General features: G+C 35.5%; 1 protein-coding gene across 7 annotated transcripts; it reads right to left on the reverse strand.

Annotated features, from left to right (window-relative positions):
* Window positions 1-645: 645 nt before the first annotated feature.
* On the reverse strand, window positions 646-20,058 carry LOC105248740 (AN1-type zinc finger protein 5). 7 transcript variants are annotated; one of them, XM_011253688.3, is made up of 5 exons: window positions 19,597-20,058; window positions 4,849-5,319; window positions 4,771-4,773; window positions 3,952-4,123; window positions 646-3,872 (listed from the first exon to the last, which is right to left on the reverse strand). In XM_011253688.3, exons 2-5 carry the CDS (start codon window positions 5,131-5,133, stop codon window positions 3,724-3,726), a joined length of 609 nt encoding a protein of 202 aa, XP_011251990.1. In that variant the 5' UTR covers window positions 5,134-5,319; window positions 19,597-20,058; the 3' UTR covers window positions 646-3,723. The 7 variants fall into 7 exon arrangements, with proteins under 7 accessions (XP_011251990.1, XP_011251992.1, XP_011251994.1 ...); XM_011253690.3 differs by lacking the exon at window positions 19,597-20,058 and adding an exon at window positions 19,239-19,435; XM_011253692.3 differs by lacking the exon at window positions 19,597-20,058 and adding an exon at window positions 14,601-14,619.
* Window positions 20,059-20,084: the final 26 nt, after the last annotated feature.

Here is a 20,084-nt window from a genome sequence, read left to right on the forward strand (position 1 = left end):
ACAATAAGTTTCCTATATAAAATATTTCGATTTCTAATAGAAAGAGAATATTTTTACATCTATCTCAATATCCAGATAGCAGAATGACGTCAAAGGAAGTCATAATAACGTTTTAATGATATCATAATATGTCATTAAAATGTTTTTAGATGCCATCTTTGCTACCTTGGACATCATTTTATGGATTATATAATTATTATTGTAATACATATTATTTAATTTTACTTTTTATAATCTTATTACTGATTATAATTACAATAAGCGATTATAATATTCCATCTACTTTTAAATAAAACATATTATTTTATTTATTCAATTGCTGAAGATATGATTTTAAAGAGGAGAGGTAAATCCATATACTTGGATTTTTTAAAATTAAGGTTTTGAAAATAATTTTTTGCGCCGGCTTTTGTATTAACCCGATATTTGTTTTATATATATATTTGTCATAATTATAAATAAATCAAGGCAACTTTTTGATCACGTATTACTAAAAATTGTTAAAATGAGGATTGTTATATCAGCAACTATATATCGCGTACAGATAGATACATTTATGTAATGTATTATTTACTATGTAAATTCTTGAAGATAAATTAAAAGTATAAATTTGAATCGAGATGTCATTAGAGGTAACCAGCATGATAAAAGATAAACCGTTTATTGCAGCAAAAATTTTTCATTACAGAGAAAATAAGGTCGCACCTCGTTTAAACGTTTGGGAGATGTTTTTTTTGTACAGTAGCTACAATATAACTCGGAGAGAGGTGTCGATTAAAGTTCTATATAAAGTAGTCGAGAACACACAAAAACGATTGCCGGCCTTCGTTAAGGGTGATGCATTTATATATATTTTGTTTTTAAATATACATAAATATAGTCCACTATAATTATAAACGTTTTAGAACTGTTAAAAGGTCCGTTAAAGGGCTGGGAAGAAGAAGACAAGAGGAGGAAGAAGAAGATGGATGAAGGAAGGAAAGGTGAGAGGAAAGGAAAAAAGAGAGGAACATATGGGAGTACACTAACTTCGTTTTACGTACGTGAAACCTAAATGTCTAAAGCACTTCAAAGGATGGTAATTGTAATCATATAATATATTAAAAAGTTGATGTTACTTTTTTTTTAATAGCTTAAACGTACTAATATCAATCGTAATAATTACAAGCATCGTGTTACGTCTTTATATAGTCAGCCAAGTACGATCGTCGCTGATATTCTTCTTATTTTTCTCTGTTTTTCTTTCTTTTGTCCTCTTTCATTTCCTATAAATCATTTATATTCCTGTGCACCCATTCTTCTGCCTCACTCTCGCACAAACATTTCTATCCATCATGTATACACATTCTTTCAATCACTCTCTCCCTATTTCTTTTTCTTTCTGTCATTCGATCGCTCTCGCTAGGCAAGATTATTCCGATATTGCGATACACGTTAGAAAAATATGCTATGCCTAAAATAGGATGAAGGCCTGAAGGCAACCATTCCGATATTACTGATAATCGGTGTGTATATGTCAGTGTATTGCGTATGTGTCATGTGTGTGCGCGCGATTTTTTCTGTACATGATTCTGATCTTTCTCATCAGCGTTCCTAAAAATGCGCCAAAAAAGATAGAAAACAGATTCATCGACGATGGATCTTGAAAGATACATGATAAGATGTACATATTGTCTATGTGAAGTCATAGAGTCGTTCCGTAAGAATCGCCAATGAATCGTGTTATATCGAATTGTTGTGATTGTACTGAGAAATCCACATCAGACAATCTTAATTCCTAGATGTTGTTAACCGCAATTTTTTGCGAATTTAGTTACGATGCAACATATTCGAAGAAATAAAATCATTTTCGGGTGAAGGACTCTTGACGGTGACACGTGAAATATTTGGTAACGAGAAAAATACTTGTTCGTTCAATTCTGAAGAAAGAAAATCTGCGCTTGACAGACCTTACGATTATGTTTAACAGAACGCTTTATATTTATCGAAAATAAGAAAAATCTTTGCTATACAGATACTTTTCGAAGCGACGCAAAAATAAATCTTGGGCGAATAACAAGAATTATACTACTTTATACAGAACAGGTCCTAATTACAAAATAAGAAATAAAAGTACGGCAGCACAATTGATATAAGCGCTTTGTCCGAGGATAAGAGAAAGAAAAAAATATACATTACTTTGTTTTACGCGGAATCGGAAAACACAATATATATGTATATATTTTTTATATTTTTTCCTTTTTCTTCAAAAAAAAATTCAAAAACTCGCTTATAAAGCTTTTAAGGAATTGACTTACACATGGATAATTTGCGCTGCTTTATCATCTTCTTACTCATCTTGCTTTTTACAAGAATACAACAAAACCGGACAGCTATAGCACTTCTTTTCACACGCATGCTATAACTTTACAAACATGTATAGCTATTTTTACGAACGAGAAAAAGAAATGAAGTTCGGCACGAATTTTAAGCGCGGAGAAGAAAAATAGAGAATATGTATGTGGATTATAAAATTTTTTTATCTCGATGTAATATCTTTCGCGCATGGTTTTAGTTCATATACGTTCACACTTTATAAATGTTTTTAATAGTTTTCTTCTTTGTCGTTCATATAATGCCCGGCCTCACATTAGACATTTTATTAATCATTTACTCTTACATTATGCGCTGCTATGCAGCACCGGAATACCTCGCGCAGCTATTCTACAAAACTCGCAAAACAAGCAAAAATAAAGAAGAAAACGAGTAAACTAATCGACAATTTCAACTATTAACAATTCATTTACATTCTAAGAAAAATCGAAGATTGCGTTAGAGGGGTTTAATTTACAAATCCCAGATTTGCGGCCGCAGTGTAAATAATTATTTGCAATATAGGTTGAAACATATTTAATGAGTAATAATTGCTGGTTATATTCATGTGAAGTTGGACATAAACACACAGTACTACTTATATTTCATTGCATTATTATTTATGAATCAATAGTCTAATATACTTAATAATTATTAGACTATAATTATTAACCTAAGATTGTGATCACCCACCGTCAGCCATTACCTAAGCAACATTCCCTATTTATTTATTTTTTGATATATAAACGAAACAGTATAAAATTTTTCTAGAACAAACCAAAACTTATAAGGAGACACCCTGGACTGGCTGACCGCACCAAGAGTTCTGCCTTTATGTAAAACGAGCTTTTATATATTTGCAAATTTTCCATTTAAGTAAATTAATAAACATAATATATAGGATAATTATAAACCGTAATAATGAAGAGATAATAATAGGTAATAATAATAGTAGTAAGCTGGCAGCAGTTAGTAACCAGGTATATTCTCAATTAAAATTCTCTCACTAGATGACAAATCTGACTTACATGGCACTGGCATCCAGTTATGAACCATTCACTCTCATACACACACGCACATTCTAATTTGCGATCTTTCGTTTATTTGTTCTGATATATTCGTTTCTTTTTTCATTTTTCTCTCTACTTTTTCTTGACGGTTCAACTACAAAACAATTTTGCTGTCGTTCTTGCGCGCTCACTCACATTCATACTCTCACTTTCTCTCGATCTTACACTCGCTCGTTTCACCCCTCGACGTGCGAATCAGCTGCCAGATAATTTATCTCGTTTTCTTCGTGTTTTTTTTTAATATTCTGTTTGTTTATATAGTTATAATAACCATTTTCCCAACGACTACACACTAAATAGTTCAAATTTTTTGCACTTTTTCACCAACAACAACTGGATTGTTGCGCCGAATTTCTTGAGCGCCCATTTCTTTGTAATCGAATTTGCAATCATGCTTGTCACTGTACCGATGCACGGCACAGAATAGTCCTCCACAACGGCACTCAAATCCTGAAAATTATCATGGTCAAAAAAACTCAGAGCTTTTTACAATACTAATTATTTGTTGTACGTTACATTTTGCACTTACCGGTCAAACCAACTTTTTTGCGACATATAGCACAACGATTTTTCTTCTTCTTAGATTCTTTATCAGTCTCTTTGCTGTCAAAAGAGTCGTCTACATCGCCACTACTCGCCGATGAGCCTTCAGCTACTGCACTGCTTACACCTACTTCATTTTCCTGATCTTCCCTGTTTACCTGATTGACAAAAATATAATACATATGATAAAAGAGCACGATAAAAATAATTATTTATTACTATATTTCTTAAATTTTTTGTTACTCTACTTTTAAATTTCATAAAAAAAATTATAATATATTGAAATTATGAAAAATGTAAATGCTTATAAATTAACTATTTTGTTATTAAAGATCAAATTTTTTCTATATGTATACATTTGTTTTTTATATATCACAATATTTATAATTATTATAAATAATATATATAAAACAGATCAATGTTCAATGAATTTTTATCATAATGTCAGAAATAAATATTTCAATATAATTAGATATATATCGCATAATTTTCTTGCTGAAATGCAAATGAGTTATTTTAAAAATAAAGAGCACATAAGTAATTGTAATTTCTTGTAACAGTCCATGTATCTGCCAAAGGAAAAACACCTTCATGATACAAACAATAATACAACAATGCAAAAGATAAATCAACAAGACAAAAGATTTAGAAACATTTGTACTATGTAACACACATCAATATTTTGTCAAATTTATTCTAACAATTTAATATTCCTTTTCTGCTGTTCTCGAAATTCGTGTTTTATAGACTAGAAACAATTTGATGTATACGACCTTGTGGATTCAGGACAGCTTATAAGCGCTACCTTCTGCAAATTAATCGAAAGAACAAAGATGTTACGCTTGTGTGGAACAACTATAAGAAGAAACATGGGAATACTTACTTCTTTGGGACTGGGCAGATCTGACGTTGACTGAGGTATAGTAGGAATGGTAGGTTGGGCCGTAGTTCCTGTGGCTGCAGGACTACCAAAATTGCCTTGCAACGTACCAGCGTTGCTAGAGACAGTCTGTGAGGTTGGTACAGTGGCAGCTGACACTGGAGGTTGTTGCTTCTTTTTCAAATTTTCCTTATAGCAAAGAGAACAAAGGCCATCGGTAGCCGGCGAGCCATAAAATCCACATCCACTGCGACACAGGGCTTGCATAGGATTAGACTCTCGTTCCATAACTCTTGTCTTTCAGTATCACTCTTTGTTCAATCAAGAAGATCCCGTTTATATCCTAGTTGCGATTGCGCTGCCTCGAGAAACAGTGGAAAGTCACAGTCAGCTTGGTGCAGGATAACTAGATGTCCTTCGCTGCAACTCTCTTCCCGATTGCTCCTCTACAACCGCGTGTCACCATGTACTCACCTGTTACAAGTCATATATAATTAATATTGGAAAATAAAGTATAATAAAGTATAATATATTATGAAAATAAAGTATAATATATTATAATTGTTATGAAAATTATTTTATACAATTACAAAGTTTCGATATATAAGTCTTTATTATCAAAATTTATAAAACATATGTAAATGTGACATCAGATTATCATACACTTGTATCTTGTATTTGAAATATCGTTATTCTTTATATATATATATTTATAAATATACAAATGATAATATGCATCATTTTGAGAAAAAGGAATATAAAAGGATATTTGTAAGATAAAAGCAACAAAGTGCAATTCAATGCGAGATCACAAAGAACAGTATTGCAAATTATATAAGTAAGGTTTATAGGGCTAGATATTAATTTATATGGAATATTTTGCATTATCCAATTGATGACAAAGAAGTACAAGCAAGTACACAGTTATCTCACTGTATGTAGAAATCACACAAAAATTACGAACGAGAAAATATAAAAAAAAATTTAGATAATACACAATCTTTGAGTGATAATGTAACCCTGACGAGCATTTCGAGTGAGAATAGAGGATGATTTTTCGAAAATACCAGTAAATACGCTGTAAAACAGCATGAAAAATGAAGGTATCATAAATTTATCGTACTTCCTGCGCCACGCAAGGTCAGACCACAAATATCTTCTCAATGGGACATGTCCTCTTGTAAGTGAACAGGCCAAAGACGCACTCGATAATGACCGAAACTTGAACTAAATGACACTAACAATAGGAGACGAGGAAAACGATGCTCTTTCGAATCCAAATGAGAGAAAGAAAGACCGAGAGAAAAAAGAATTCGGCAAAGAAGAGAAAAAGAGAGACAGAGAGAGAGAGAGAAAGAGAGCGAGAGGCAAGAGGAGGAGAGGAAATAATTCCTAGGAATTTTTACTACGTCATCTTGGCGATCTGATTTTTTTTCCGCCGCGCGATAGCCCGACGAGAGAGGCGTGATCGCGCAGCGTGATATTACTACTCACTTTCCAACACGCAGCCGTGTCGCAACCGATGCACAACATGGAGTAGGAATTTGTGCGAGGCATTTAAGTAACGGCAGCCGTATCCTTATCGCGGACTCGCGAATACACCCCGCGCACAATAGAACCGTCAAGAGAAAGAGAGAATCGCCCGTCTCTTTCTCCCGCGTCGCGCTGGCTCGCTCTCGTTTTATAATCTCTATCGCCGCGCACTTTGCGCGGCACGCGAAATCACCGACGGAATAGAGCAGCCTTCACCTCGCGTTTTCTCACCGAGCGGTCCCGCGGCCCGCTAAGGATAAAGAGGAGCTTTCGGAGCTACGCGCTGCGTGCACTCGCACGGACTTCCCGGTTCTCGCAACGCTCGATATTGCTTCAATCCGCGGTGCCCGCAAGGACGGAGGAGAAACAACGATAACGACGGGCGAATGTTTTCATGATGGCGATCGCGGATCGGAGAGGCGCGCTGGCTTTTGGGCGGACGCGTAAGCGGCGGCGACCGCGGCGGCACGAGGCACGAATGCGGCGAACGCGACGGCGCGACGCGGTCGTGAGCACGGAACCTAAGCTCTCGAGATATAAGGGGTGTCTCTCTCGAACGCGCTTTCTCTCGATTACCGGCTCCTTCGCTGGGAATTTTTGCGTGAAAAATTTTATCGTATCCTTTCTCACGATTTCGACCGCTCCCAATTACATTTCATTTCATCACATTTATATAGATATTTCCAAAAAAAGTTTGTATAGAGATAAATTTATTATTTTGGCTTTTCTTACTTTTATATAGTAATATATCGTGCATATTATTGCGAGAAATATTATTAATATAGTTTGCACAAAAGCAGAATCTATTTGATTTAAAATTAATAAAATATCGTTCAACGATTAATTACAAGTTGAAAAAATATCGGATAATTTTCTTTTTTTATATATACAAACGAATAGTTGATTTCATCTAATCTTTTTAAAAAACTGTTTTTAGGTAAGACTAAGTAGGATATTTAAATTGCTAGATGGGGGGGTCATCGATCGATCTTTATTATTAGCATTATTCTAATTAAGACGAGGGAATGTGAGAGTATATCTGAAAATGTGGCAAATTTATTATAATCAGATTCATTAGATGAAGAGAGATTGAGAGTATATATTTAAATTTTAATTTAGTTACTTTTGAACATGCTCAATAGAAAGTTAAAATGCCGAGTTTATCAACCAAGAAGCGGAAGCATGACGCTTTTCTTGCGAATTAATTTCACAAGATCCTTATGATTGACATTGTACAATGAACATGTATAACAATTACACTCTCGTATCTATGTATGATTTTCCATATACATATAAAATTTTCCAGAAACCCTGACCTTAATTTTAACGATTGATTTTATAATCAATTGGGAATCTTATCTAACTCGAGATATATGTCGAATCATCAATAATGTTAAAGTCATAAGATTTAAAATTGCCTATGAATTGCAATTTAGGATTTAATTTTATCGAGATATTTAATGTTAAATATATATTAAATATTATTAGAACAATTACTAAAATGTTATTTTTTTATAATTTCACAATTAGGTCTATTTTATTTTATTGTGCAATAGTCCTATATTTTATAAATTCTATTTTTTTTTCGAAATTAAATTTTATTTTCTTATTATGTACACAATGATTAATTAGATTTGTAAACAGAACTTTTAAAAAGAAAATTAGGGAAAGAGATTAACAAAACTATTGATTGACTTTTCAAGATTTGATTTTATTACAGTTCGACTAAAACAGTTCTGTTAGATTCAGAGTATCTTTATTTGAATCAAATGGTACCTCTTTCTCTTCTATCGGTTATAAGAGGTCAGAGGAGGTTAAGAATTGGGTCAACCGTCTCGATCGGAAAAAAAGTTATTAGAATACGCGCATATATAGGATCATATCCCAAAATAGTGTCGAAAGGATATATTTCGTTGGAAATTCCTAGTGAATTTTTATCTACATCGAGTGCAATTCAACGAAATTATATTGAAATATATCTCACTCATACATTATATATATAGTTATTAAAAAATAAGCCAATTATACAGGCAGTTAATTAAGCAAATAATATGTGCAACGATAAACATATAAAAATATTCATAAACAAAATAATTTTCATTAATCAAATCTGAAAACTTGCACAAAAAATTCTGAAATAAGTCTTTTAAAAAAAATATAAATTTTTTTAGAATAAAAAGGCACACATGCCAAGATAAATGTATATTGCGTTACGGAACAAAATTTATTTACAACGTTATACAACGCAGAATGCTCTGGAGTGTAATCAGAAACGCAAAATTATCTGAAACAATTAGAAAAATATAAAATGTGTATAAACAATTTCTTACGTCCGAGTACTCGAGTAAATCAGCATTAGATATTAAAAACAATTTTTACTAGATTCTGATAAGCCATTGATCATTTACATAAAGTTTAACTCTATCATGCTTGTGCAATCGCATCTGTTCATTTACAATTTTTATTTTTTAATATATATATATATATATATATATATATATATATATATATATATATGATATGAAACATTGTAGGAAAATATAAATATTCAATAAATGAGAATCACACTTTTAATAAACATGTTTTGTATTTAAAAATCTAATTTTGGTAAGTTTCAAACTTAAAAATATATTTTTTTGCGTTATTCTCGTCTTCAAGTGAAATTATTTATTCTCCGCACACACAACCGTTCTATTTTCGTTATTGTAACAATAAAAATTTACACAGCATGCATATATGCAAGACAGACTTATTAGAATCGTTCGTTTAGGAGGGACTGCGGGATCGAACGTCGAAACAGCTGCATGCATAAAACGTTACAGTGGTCAACGGCGGGCAGTACTAAAGTGAGATGATAATGCGAGGATAACGAAGGAGAGGGGGATCGAGAAGGGAAGCGGGGAAAGCCCTCCATACACGCGCTCGGCGATGCCCCTGCACATTTTCTAGTATCACGAGGTCCGTTGATTAAACTCTACGTAAGGTAGAACTCCGATGCGCACTGCTACGTCACACGCGATGAAGGAAGGGACAGGTGGCACGGCGACGTGCCGACTTTAAACGCCGATTACTTGATGTTTAACTCCACCTCGCATTAGTCGAGCCACGCTCGTGTAATTTGCACCGCTGCCACGAAAACAGTATATCCTACCATGAGAGACAAACAACGTGAAATAAAAGCGCGTCACGCGGACACGCGATCCCCTCGAATGAGTCGCCCGCCCGCGAGAATTGTTAGCTTTGACAAAACGCGTTCCGCTCTCTCGTTTTCGCCGCAAACGGATAGTATTTAAACGATACTTTTAAAAATGATAAATGTTGTAAAGAATTAATAAGTGTCATACTGAAAAATATTGAAACACTATTGTGCGAAAGACTATAAATATTTTAGATATACAGGAAAATATTTATTTATTATTTGTATTTTATATGAATTAAATATATATTACGCAGCATGAGGATAATCGCGAATAAACACCGACGGTTTGCAATTCGCAGAAAAGCAATTCCTTCCCCACTTTCGACTCGCGATTCGGTTCAATCGGACTTTTACCTCACTTATGCTCGACCAACAGCACAGACGCAGCGCGTGAAATTTTGACAGCTGCGATACCGCACCGATGTTATCAAATGTTTTAGAATAACGGTATAAGTAGAATGATTTTTAAGAGTTTGCAGAGAACGTCTTACGCGATGTCTTTCATTTTTCGATCTTATTTATACTATTTTTTTATTAGATATTATATATTACATAAAAAAAATATCTCTATGTTTCTTTTTCTTTCAACGAAGTTAAAGGATCGAGTTCCTTCGTAACCGTCTCTTACAAGTAATTCTTGAGCGAGAGACAATAGCTTAACAATATTCCAAGCCACGTCACAGCTACGTCGTCATCAGTTATAAGTACCAAGCTGGTAAACTCCTCCGTCATAATGAGGAAAGAGGCAATGCCGTAGCAAGGCCGAGGCAAACGCAAGCAGCTCCGAGGAAACTCGACATGGTATAGTCAACGCATAATTGCTCATATTCAGTTGACTTCACCGTAAGATAAATTGCCAACCCCCGGAGCATCTACATATTTGACTCACGCTACGCGGATAACGATGACGCACACGCGTTTCCCACATCGCTTATCTTGGTCGATTTTGTGCGTAACAACCAATACATTAAATTCGCAAATATGTGCAATCTACGGTAAATTCCTATAACTTCTTTGCGACGCGCACAAGAGAGTATTTTTAATTTAATTTAATTTAATTAATGAAAAATTTATCAGGAAGAATTTTTCAAAAAATCGAAAGACCAAATTATTGGAATAATATGTAAAGATATATTTCTACTGTATTATTCTTCGAATCGTGACTTTGCAATGAATTATAAACAGCAGTTTAGAAAAATATTCGCTTTGCGTAGAAAACGGAAATGAGGGGAGGAAGCTACATACGTGCGTCAAGTAACAGTGAGAGTCATGGTAAAGTTCGCGTTATGACACGATGACTCGATAGCTTCTTCATTCATGCTCTAGAACGTTTTATTCTCTCTAACTTTTTACCTTTCAATTCGATGGTGTTTTCTTTTTCAAACTTTCACTCTATTCGAAATGTTCATTAATGTGTTAATGAAAGGTGTAACGCGTGCACGACCTTAACGCGTTGATTTTAATAAATTGAAATAAAAAGAGGCGCGTGTGTGTGTGTGTGTGTGTGTGTGACGTCAAGCGAAGAGCGAGAACGTGTATCGATTGAAATACGTAACGTGAAAGATAAAGTGAGATCTTTCGCTCGGATGTAGGAATAAAGTAGGTGGTAATGATGAAAATTAGAAGGCCATGCAAATTGGAAGACGTGTCCAATTCTTGCGAGAACAGAAATCAATACATCAGCTTGCCAAGCTCGATTCAGAATCAAATGTACCTTTCTATACCTTTAAAGATACAAAAGTCGCCTGCATTTCCTTTTTTTCTTAAATTAAAAAATTAATTAATTAATTAAAGGTCAATAATTGCAGTTCGACAAAAGATTTTTTCATTCGATGTCAATTGACAATTGCGTACATAACACAAAACAGAAGGCAAATAGCGTGAATAAAGGCGCGCCACGAAATACGTCAGATTCATAAGCTTTTGTTTACTCGGCGGAGTAAACGACCTTTCCCACAATGGCTGCTAACGCATCGGACGGTTGTTCGACCTTCGTAAAGTCGTACGGTCGGACTCTCGTCAGCGTCGTCGCCACCGCCTTTATCATACAGGAATATCTCAAATTTCGGAAGAGCCCGATCATAAGTCACAACCTTGCGGATCCCTTTTCGGACGACCACGAACAATGAAAATGTGCGGAATTCAGCAAAACTTCATCCACTTTTATGATATGACGTCCAACTATGATAAGATATTTTCCAAAATATATAATAACATTTTGAACAAAATGTGCGTTTTAAAAATTTTATTTCTACATTACACAAAAAACGCATTTTCGCAAACGTAGATAAAAATGCGAATTTATCAAGAAATTGTATAAATTTTTCCCGGATATTGTTAATCCAATTGTAACATTAATTTAATGAAATTTGCAATTTCATTTCGAACGAGAAATAATAAAGAGCACAAAGATATCTTATCAAAGAGAATAAGAAGATTAACGCGTGACAATATAAGCTCTCTGAAAATGAGATATATGTAAAACTAATTATATTATTATGTAGAGAAAAAAAATTTGATCGAAAAGATTATACTTTACGGGGAATTTGCGCATTTCTGAGAATTCGTGGATTCTCCTCGAGAGCCGGTGTATTCCTTGCCCTGTTTGCAAGGGCTAAATTTAGAGCAGGAGCAGGTAACGGCCACGAAACTAAAAGTGTTGCTTGAGTCCGTGTTTAGACGCTAATATTGGTATCGTTTTTAACTCTGCACCTTGTATGTGGTTGCGCTTGTTCGATAATAGAGCGTGAAAAGAGGAGAAAGGATCGACTGCTCTTCAAATCTATGCAGTTACACAATGGAGACGATCAGTGAAAACTTGCTATATTTATATCGAGACGACACAGAAACTCGTATTATTATTTCGCACGAGATCAGAAACTCTAGTCGTTCGAAAAATGCAGATCAATTTGCGATAAATTTGCCTTGGAAAGCGTTTACTTTTCCCGAGACACGCAGAATGAGTTTCCCGAACTAATCTCTCTTGCGAAACAAATCTAGGATTCATCGAGTCTCAAAGTCAAAGGCAACGTTACAAGTGTAACGAACGAACACGATACAATTCGAGCGCGACGAGATCACGGATACAGAAAAAGCATCAATATTTTGTTCGGATCGTTGAGACTTTCTCCGCTTAAAAGCCGGATAATTTTATCTCTTTATTTCTCTACTTCACTTACAACTTCTTGGCATCGAAACGAAAGCGGAGCGCGTCCGAAATACATTTTCATTAACAGAAAAGATAATACGATCGCATCTCGAATAATACGTAATAGACAGGCAAAATACATATTTTTCGATCTCGGGCAAAAATCACGAGCTTGTTGCTAGCTAGTCTCGACAAATTGTATTAAAATTCAAAGTTTCTTTTTCCCGTCACAGCTCCCACGCTGATGACAGAACCGAACAGCTGTTGTGCCGAGAACGAAAATCCGCGCAACTCGAAATAATACACTCGACGCTATACATACAGGGTGTCAGGGCAATCTCTTCTCAAAAAAGCTCTTGTAGTTTACCTTGAGAGCTTTTCAAAACACTATAATAAAGTATTTTTTCACCGAATACTTTTCCAGTACTTTATGAGGATTTAAATAATCTTTTAATTTTACATAAACCATAAAATATCTAGTAAAATATTCATTTTTCGATTATCTTACCTTAATACTTTTATGCAATTAATAATTACATTTTTTTCCGAAACAATTATGTGTTTTCTTTAAACCAATTGATTCCTCTCATTATTTTATATACAAAAAGTATTAAGATAAGATAATTGAAAAATGAATATTTTACTAGACATTTTATTATAGTGTTTTTTCACCGAGTACTTTTCGAGTACTTTATGAGGATTTAAATAATCTTTTAATTTTACATAAACCATAAAATATCTAGTAAAATATTTATTTTTCAATCATCTTACCTTTATGCAATTAATAATTACATTTTTTTCCGAAACAATTATGTGTTTTCTTTAAACCAATTGATTCCTCTCATTATTTTACATTCAAAAAGTATTAAGGTAAGAGAATCGAAAAATGACTATTTTACTAGACATTTTATTATAGTGTTTCGAAAAGCTCTCGAGGTAAGCTACGAGAGCTTTTTTCGGGGAAGAGATTGGCCTGACACTCTGTATATACGTATAAGCTCGACGTTCTCCGCGTGGATCGCGCGCGCGGAAAGATTCGCGATTTGTCGAGGCCGCGCAAAGTCACTCGTAGATCACGCGCACGCGGAAACGCGCGGCGGAACGAAATATCGCGTGCACGTGTGCGCGCGCATCCGCGATGCCGCGGCCGTCCCACATTTTTCGCGCACTCACGCCGATCGGGAGATGATGATTCATATTCATTTCGTGGCTCCGGACGCGAACGGCGCCATAGCGCCGCGTCCGCATGCGTGATAAGCAAGGACGGGCGCGCTATTGTCGATGCGTCCGGCAGTTTCCAATTAGTACGTACCACGAATCATCGATATTTTTACTAATATCGATGCTGCGAAATATTATTGTGCGGAGAATGTGCGTGGATGTCGAAGAGAATATTAATATTGATAGCAAAAGGTCCCGATAAACGGATGTAGTGTCAAGAGAGAACGCGTATCGACGATAAAAACTGGAAAAAATATCGATACTTTGAAAGAATATTATTAGAAAATATCGATATTAAAAAGATATCTTTCTTTCATTCCTAATCCTTCATACTTCATTCACATTTTAACTTATTGTTAGACCTTAATGTCATAATTTGAAAAAATTAAATAATTAAAATTAAATTTAAAAAATTAAAAAAAAATTAAATAATTAAAATTAAATTTAAAAAATTAAAAAATTAAAAAAAAAATTGATGATGAAATTTCCTGAGTTACAAAATTACGTATAATTGAAAATTAATCTTCTCTATCGATATCGATACCTTTGAATAATATTCGTCGATAAGAGACTCCAATTGGCGATTGTTAAATTAATAAAAGAGGCGGTGCAATTCTTTTTTTAAGGTGGCCATTCCTACCCCGCGGTCTCTACCTGTCTCGGACGCCTACGTCGAACGTGGCCGAACCTCGTGAAGGCCTTGCCGCAACTTTCACGTACACGCGCGCGCGGAGAGTACATTGTCCCAGAGAGGCAAAAGTCCCTTCGTCCGCCGCGCGTGCAGACAGAACGGGTCGTGTGCGCACGCGCGGCACGCGCGTGCGTGCGTGAACGCTGTCGCTGATTGTGAGAGTAAAAGAGCCGAGAGAAAGAGAGATAAAGAAACGAGATACGAAAATGAATATAATACAAAAGATGACTGTAATACAAAAGAGAGACAATAAGAGCCACAATCCACAAGATGAAAGGGCAAACAAATTTTATTTCGAGGTTCTCTATTTCAAAATCTGCAAATAATCCGGAGAAACCACAGATCCTTCTTTCTCACTTTTCTCAATGAATGAAACGTATAAGTAGTAAACATTTATTAGTTAGCCCCCAGGGAAGATTTATGCTTCCTTGGACACTGCAAGTTGTTTGAAGCAATCATCATTGTTTAAGAATACGGAGATTTTAAAGACCTTTACCTTGAAAGATCTGTACCTGTTCTAAAACTATTTGAAACGTCGAAAAACTGGCTAAATAAACTGGCTAAAATAACTGGTAAAAAGAGAAAAATTTAATGAGTTATATAAAATTTTTATCTCATTTTTTTTCCTCAAAATTTTTTCCTCAAACAGATATAAGAACAAATTTAGAAATCACTGATACGCTGAACACACACTTCAAATAACAGCTATTGGATATGTATATCGTTGCAAATTTTATACTATCATCTTAATATATATAGCACAATTTTAAAATAGAAATAGGTCATGAGACTATTTATCCCTAATGTATTGATAAATCGTTTATTGTGCCCACTATAATGCGTATTTTAGAACAATTGATTTTTGCAATTACGTTATTAATAAACGCCTTTATAATGTCATTTAAATTACATCCTATACTTTAACTTACTCTTTGTTCTTTCTCTTTTCAGTCTTAAAGATGAATCAGAATCGTTAAATTACGGTTAAATTTAATAAGTGACGAAACAGACTATTGATTATTTTATGTATTTTGATAAGTACTATCAGCTTTGCACGATTGTAACGATAATTTCGTAATGTCCTGTATAGCATGCTTATATCAATCAAGGAGATCAATTGGAGAACCTCGCGTGCACAAATTTGCGCCGATTCTCCCGACGTCACTTCTCTCTGTATATAATCATAGTTATGATCTAAAAGAGAAAGAACATTAGCTTGAGTTAAGAAGGAACTGAACGACCAGCTACGTCAAAAATTAATAAGTCTAATACATTTCATGATCGCGATTCATGAATTTAACATTGCACAAAGTACTTTTAGCATTTTAAAATATAAAATTAATAATGAATTTATATTAAAGATTTTCTGTAAAATTAAAATTTTTATTTTCATGAATTTTTATGTACAATCGCTGTATGATTTTCGTGATAAAAAAATTAGTTCGATATAAGAAAGTTACAATTTCGAGAGGTTGAATTATATTCCACGGGGAAATCTTTACTTTAATTCACACGCAAATTAATTATTAATTTTATATTTTGAAAGGTTAAAAGTGCTTTGCACAATGTCAAATTTATGAATTTCCTTCTTTAATGACAAATGTTTTACAACATTAATAGTTACTTAATTAAGTTAACTTGCTCCGTTTTTAGAATATATGTAATCTCATCTAATGTAGATACGTAGGTTATATATTAACATATAATATAATTTTTAATAAGCTGATGTCATTATAAAAACCATTAATTTCAAGAGACTATATTTTATAACTACGAATAATAGTAAAGTGGTATAATTATCTTATATATGATCTCTCACTTGTACTTTTATTACAATTTTTATCGCGAATAAGAGAATAAGAATGTAAAGGAAAGAGAACATACGAGATGAGAAAGAAGAAGACAAAAATAGAGGAAAGAAGATGTGATTAAAGATACATTTATTATCATACCAAACAAATCTCTTAAAAGAACATAATGAGACAAGGTAAGGAGTGGTAAATTTAGAAGTGCTAACTGCAACGTGAGATGCAACATTAATTGTCACTCGAAGTTGTATACAAGATGTATCAGACGTCACACACCTCAAGCTATAAATACTAGAAACTAAGCAACGTTTGCTGCAATGATTGTTCAAACAGATTCGATAATTCGTTGGGAAAGACTGATTATAGATTAACCGGGGAATCTCTTATTAAATATTGATGCAACATGATGAAACATGTCTTAATTACAAAATTATTCAGTCTCAACAATTAAAAAATTTCAATAAAGATTAATAATTAATGATATTAAATACAAAAGCATAAAGAAATAATCTTTTTTATAATTCCAAGTAGATTGTATTTTAGCAGATATTTGATTATGAAAGAGTTAAGATACGAAAAACATGAAAAGCTCGAAAATTATTGATACAGTTAACGCGAAAAGATTATAACCTTTCGACTCATTCTTTGTTAAAAAAAAAAAGAGTCGACTCATCGATCAATGACTTGGCATTGACAAAAAATAGATTATCAATGATAGAGAGACATTATACAGAGTGCTCAAATTTAAAAAAATAAGATCTTAAAAATAAACTAATCTACATAAATTTAGGAAAAAATAAAAACTTTTTTTAATACATTGTATACGAGATAAAAATGTACGAATTGTGTATGGAAAAGAATAAAATAAGACTTTGATATCCAGCAATCATTATAAAAGATAGAGACTCATATAAGAAAATAAAATATATAGTAAATAAATCGTAGATGGCTCATAGAATATATATTGATCTATATCTATAGATATAGATAGAAAGCGCGGAGAGGGAGCGGAATTCATTATCGCTCGCGATGATCCGTTACAATGACTATAAAAAAACTTGTAAGACATAGCGAAATAGTAGACGATTGACGTTAACGGCAATGTTAACGAAGATGCGAATGCTTGTCCGAAGGCAAGCATGCAGTAAGAAAAGGAAGAACATTTATTAAACTCGTCCGGCGAGCCTTCTAATCAGATGTATAAAAAAAAATAGGCAACTCGCGTAGGATGTTTCGATACCGGGGAATGCCCTGGCCAATTTTGCATCTTATAAAAAAATGTGATTTCATTTTAGTTTGAATTTTCAACTTCAAATATTTCCAACAAGAACAAATATATTCGATTAAAAATAAAGAAGTAGCTCGCGCTATCTGTCGCTATAATTTGTAGTGCTAGATAAGCAACAACCTACGCATTGTCACTAATAAAATAGATTAGTTTTATTAATCCTTCACTATCTGTCCATAGTTACATACGCAATAAGTTTAAAATACTCTGCAATCCCACGTCGATTGTAAATGTTAACAATCATTCTTAAAGTTTGTCAATTTGCAAATACTTGTGCAAGAATAAAGAGACAATACATTAGTGAAAAAATGTCGCACGTTCTTTTACATAAATTACTTTCACATTTAATATCAAGCGGATGAAAGGGATTAAGTTTCAAAGCTCGCGAATGAGATTTCGAGATTAAAAGCTCGCACCACATATCGCATCGCTCGTATATGAATGATTCTTTCTGCAAATTTTACTTCACAAGATTCAGGCTTCAAAAGGGTGCAATGACGTGGACACGAACGGCTGGCGGTCAGAGCAAACGGTCGGGTCAGGTCGGGTCAGGTAAGAGCGCGTAGAGAGCGAACGGAGGAAGTGTCGCGCGATAGACACGAGAAGAAATTATTCTTGATAAGGCGGTGGCGGAGGCGCGTGACATACGAATGCGCGTTACGTTCTTGGTCTCTCGGGAAGTGTACGCGGCGGCGGAGAGAGTTCCGTTCGACACCGATCGTGGGTCTTCGTCTCGAGCGAGTCGTGCGCTGTCTCGGGAGCAGCTGGGACGGGCGCGATTCGCGATTTCTCGCCGAGGGCCAGAGGAAAGATTGTAAACAACCAACGGAGGACGAGCGGGGGAGGGAGCGGAGAGGGGGTGGCGGGGAGAGTGTCCGAAGGGACACCTGAAGGGAAGTACGTCGGCGACGGGTGTTTCGGAGAGAGGAAAGGGGGAAGGATAGCGTAAGAGTGCGTAGAATGCGTATATATATATATATATGCACGGTACGCGCCGTAAACCCGTTATCAGATGGGTGGACTGAGAAAGAGAGACATTTTTCAAAACGCGTGTCTAAGTTACATGATAAATATGGTCGGTTAATAGACGTCACTTAAATTATCTTGAAAGAGATAAATAAAAAATTATCTCGCATCTCAGATAAATTAATAGATGCAAGAATATATTGGATATATCCTTATCTCTTGAATGTATTTACACGCGCGGTATAAATACTTGAAATACGACAAAATTCTATTCCTTTTCGAGAGATGCCCGTTTAATAAAGAATAGGCAGGCATTTATGACGTCTAGTATGCGAAGATTCGAATCGTATCGGAGCGCTGCTGTCGTAAAAAAAAAAGAGATAGAAGGAAAGAGTGATATAAAAAGAGAACGGGGGGGGGGGGCTAGGGTAGGAAGAGGAGGCCGCGAGGAAGAGAGGCTCGGCCACACGCGCATGCAAAGAGCACCGTGGGACGGACACAAGACGACGGGACCATGGCTTCCATCCTTGAATACGCACTTGGACGTAAATTGCGTCGTTCCTTTGTCCGTCTCTCCGTCCGGACACTCAACACGTCGACGTTCCTACGCGCTCGCTCCCCGATCGGGCCTCGAACGCGCACGTAACTCGCGGACGCTGGACGCGCGAGTGAAATCGAGCTCGCTCACCGATCGGGAAATTACGTCGGTAATTTCGGGTAGCACCGTGCGTACCCCGAGGGAGAGGAGAAGCGGATCCGTGCGTCTCACGGCTATCCCCGAGGACCGAAAATAGTCCGCGACGATCCGCAGGCAGGTAGAACCGCGGGGTAGAGAGTAAAGAGAGCGAGAGAGAGAGAGATAGAGATAGAGCACGGTAATGGGATTGCGACACTTACCGAAGGCTGTTGCGGTGTAGCAGGGCGCAATATGTCAGCTGACTTGACGCGCGACCGATCCCAATTCTGCGCCACTATTCCACATAATTCTCAGCGAAACATTCGGTCACCTCGCTCGCAAATAAACCCGCTTCACGAGAACTCGCGCTTCGCGCTTTCACACTGTTTCACAATAGGCGCGATACGCGAGATGAAGGGAGGTGGACGAAGGGGAGATAGGGGATTACGTGATACGACGATCGCGATCACGATGACGACGGTGACGACGATGACGGTTCTCGTCTACGGCGAGAACTCTCTTCACACCCAACTCTTCCGATTACGAGCAAGTAGATCTGCCAACCTGCCACAGCTGCAGGTACGAAAACGAATACTGCCGATGACTGACGTAAAGTTAGATCTCCTTTACACTTAACCCCCCTCCATAACTCTGACTGAGCACAGCACTCGGTGTCGTGCGCGGGCGAATGACCACGAATCCGCCCGAG

Source organism: Camponotus floridanus, unplaced genomic scaffold, assembly GCF_003227725.1.
Source record: "Camponotus floridanus strain SB8 unplaced genomic scaffold, Cflo_v7.5 scaffold25, whole genome shotgun sequence".
In the NCBI taxonomy this organism is placed as follows: Eukaryota; Metazoa; Arthropoda; class Insecta; order Hymenoptera; family Formicidae; genus Camponotus; species Camponotus floridanus.

Excerpts from the sequence above, each read along its gene's own strand:
- LOC105248740 (XM_011253688.3), bottom strand. The coding sequence starts at position 5,133 with ATGGAACGAGAGTCTAATCCTATGCAAGCCCTGTGTCGCAGTGGATGT. Across the intron at positions 3,873-3,951 it reads CAAAAAAGTTGGTTTGACCG|GATTTGAGTGCCGTTGTGGA; the intron begins GTAAGTGCAAAA and ends GATAATTTTCAG.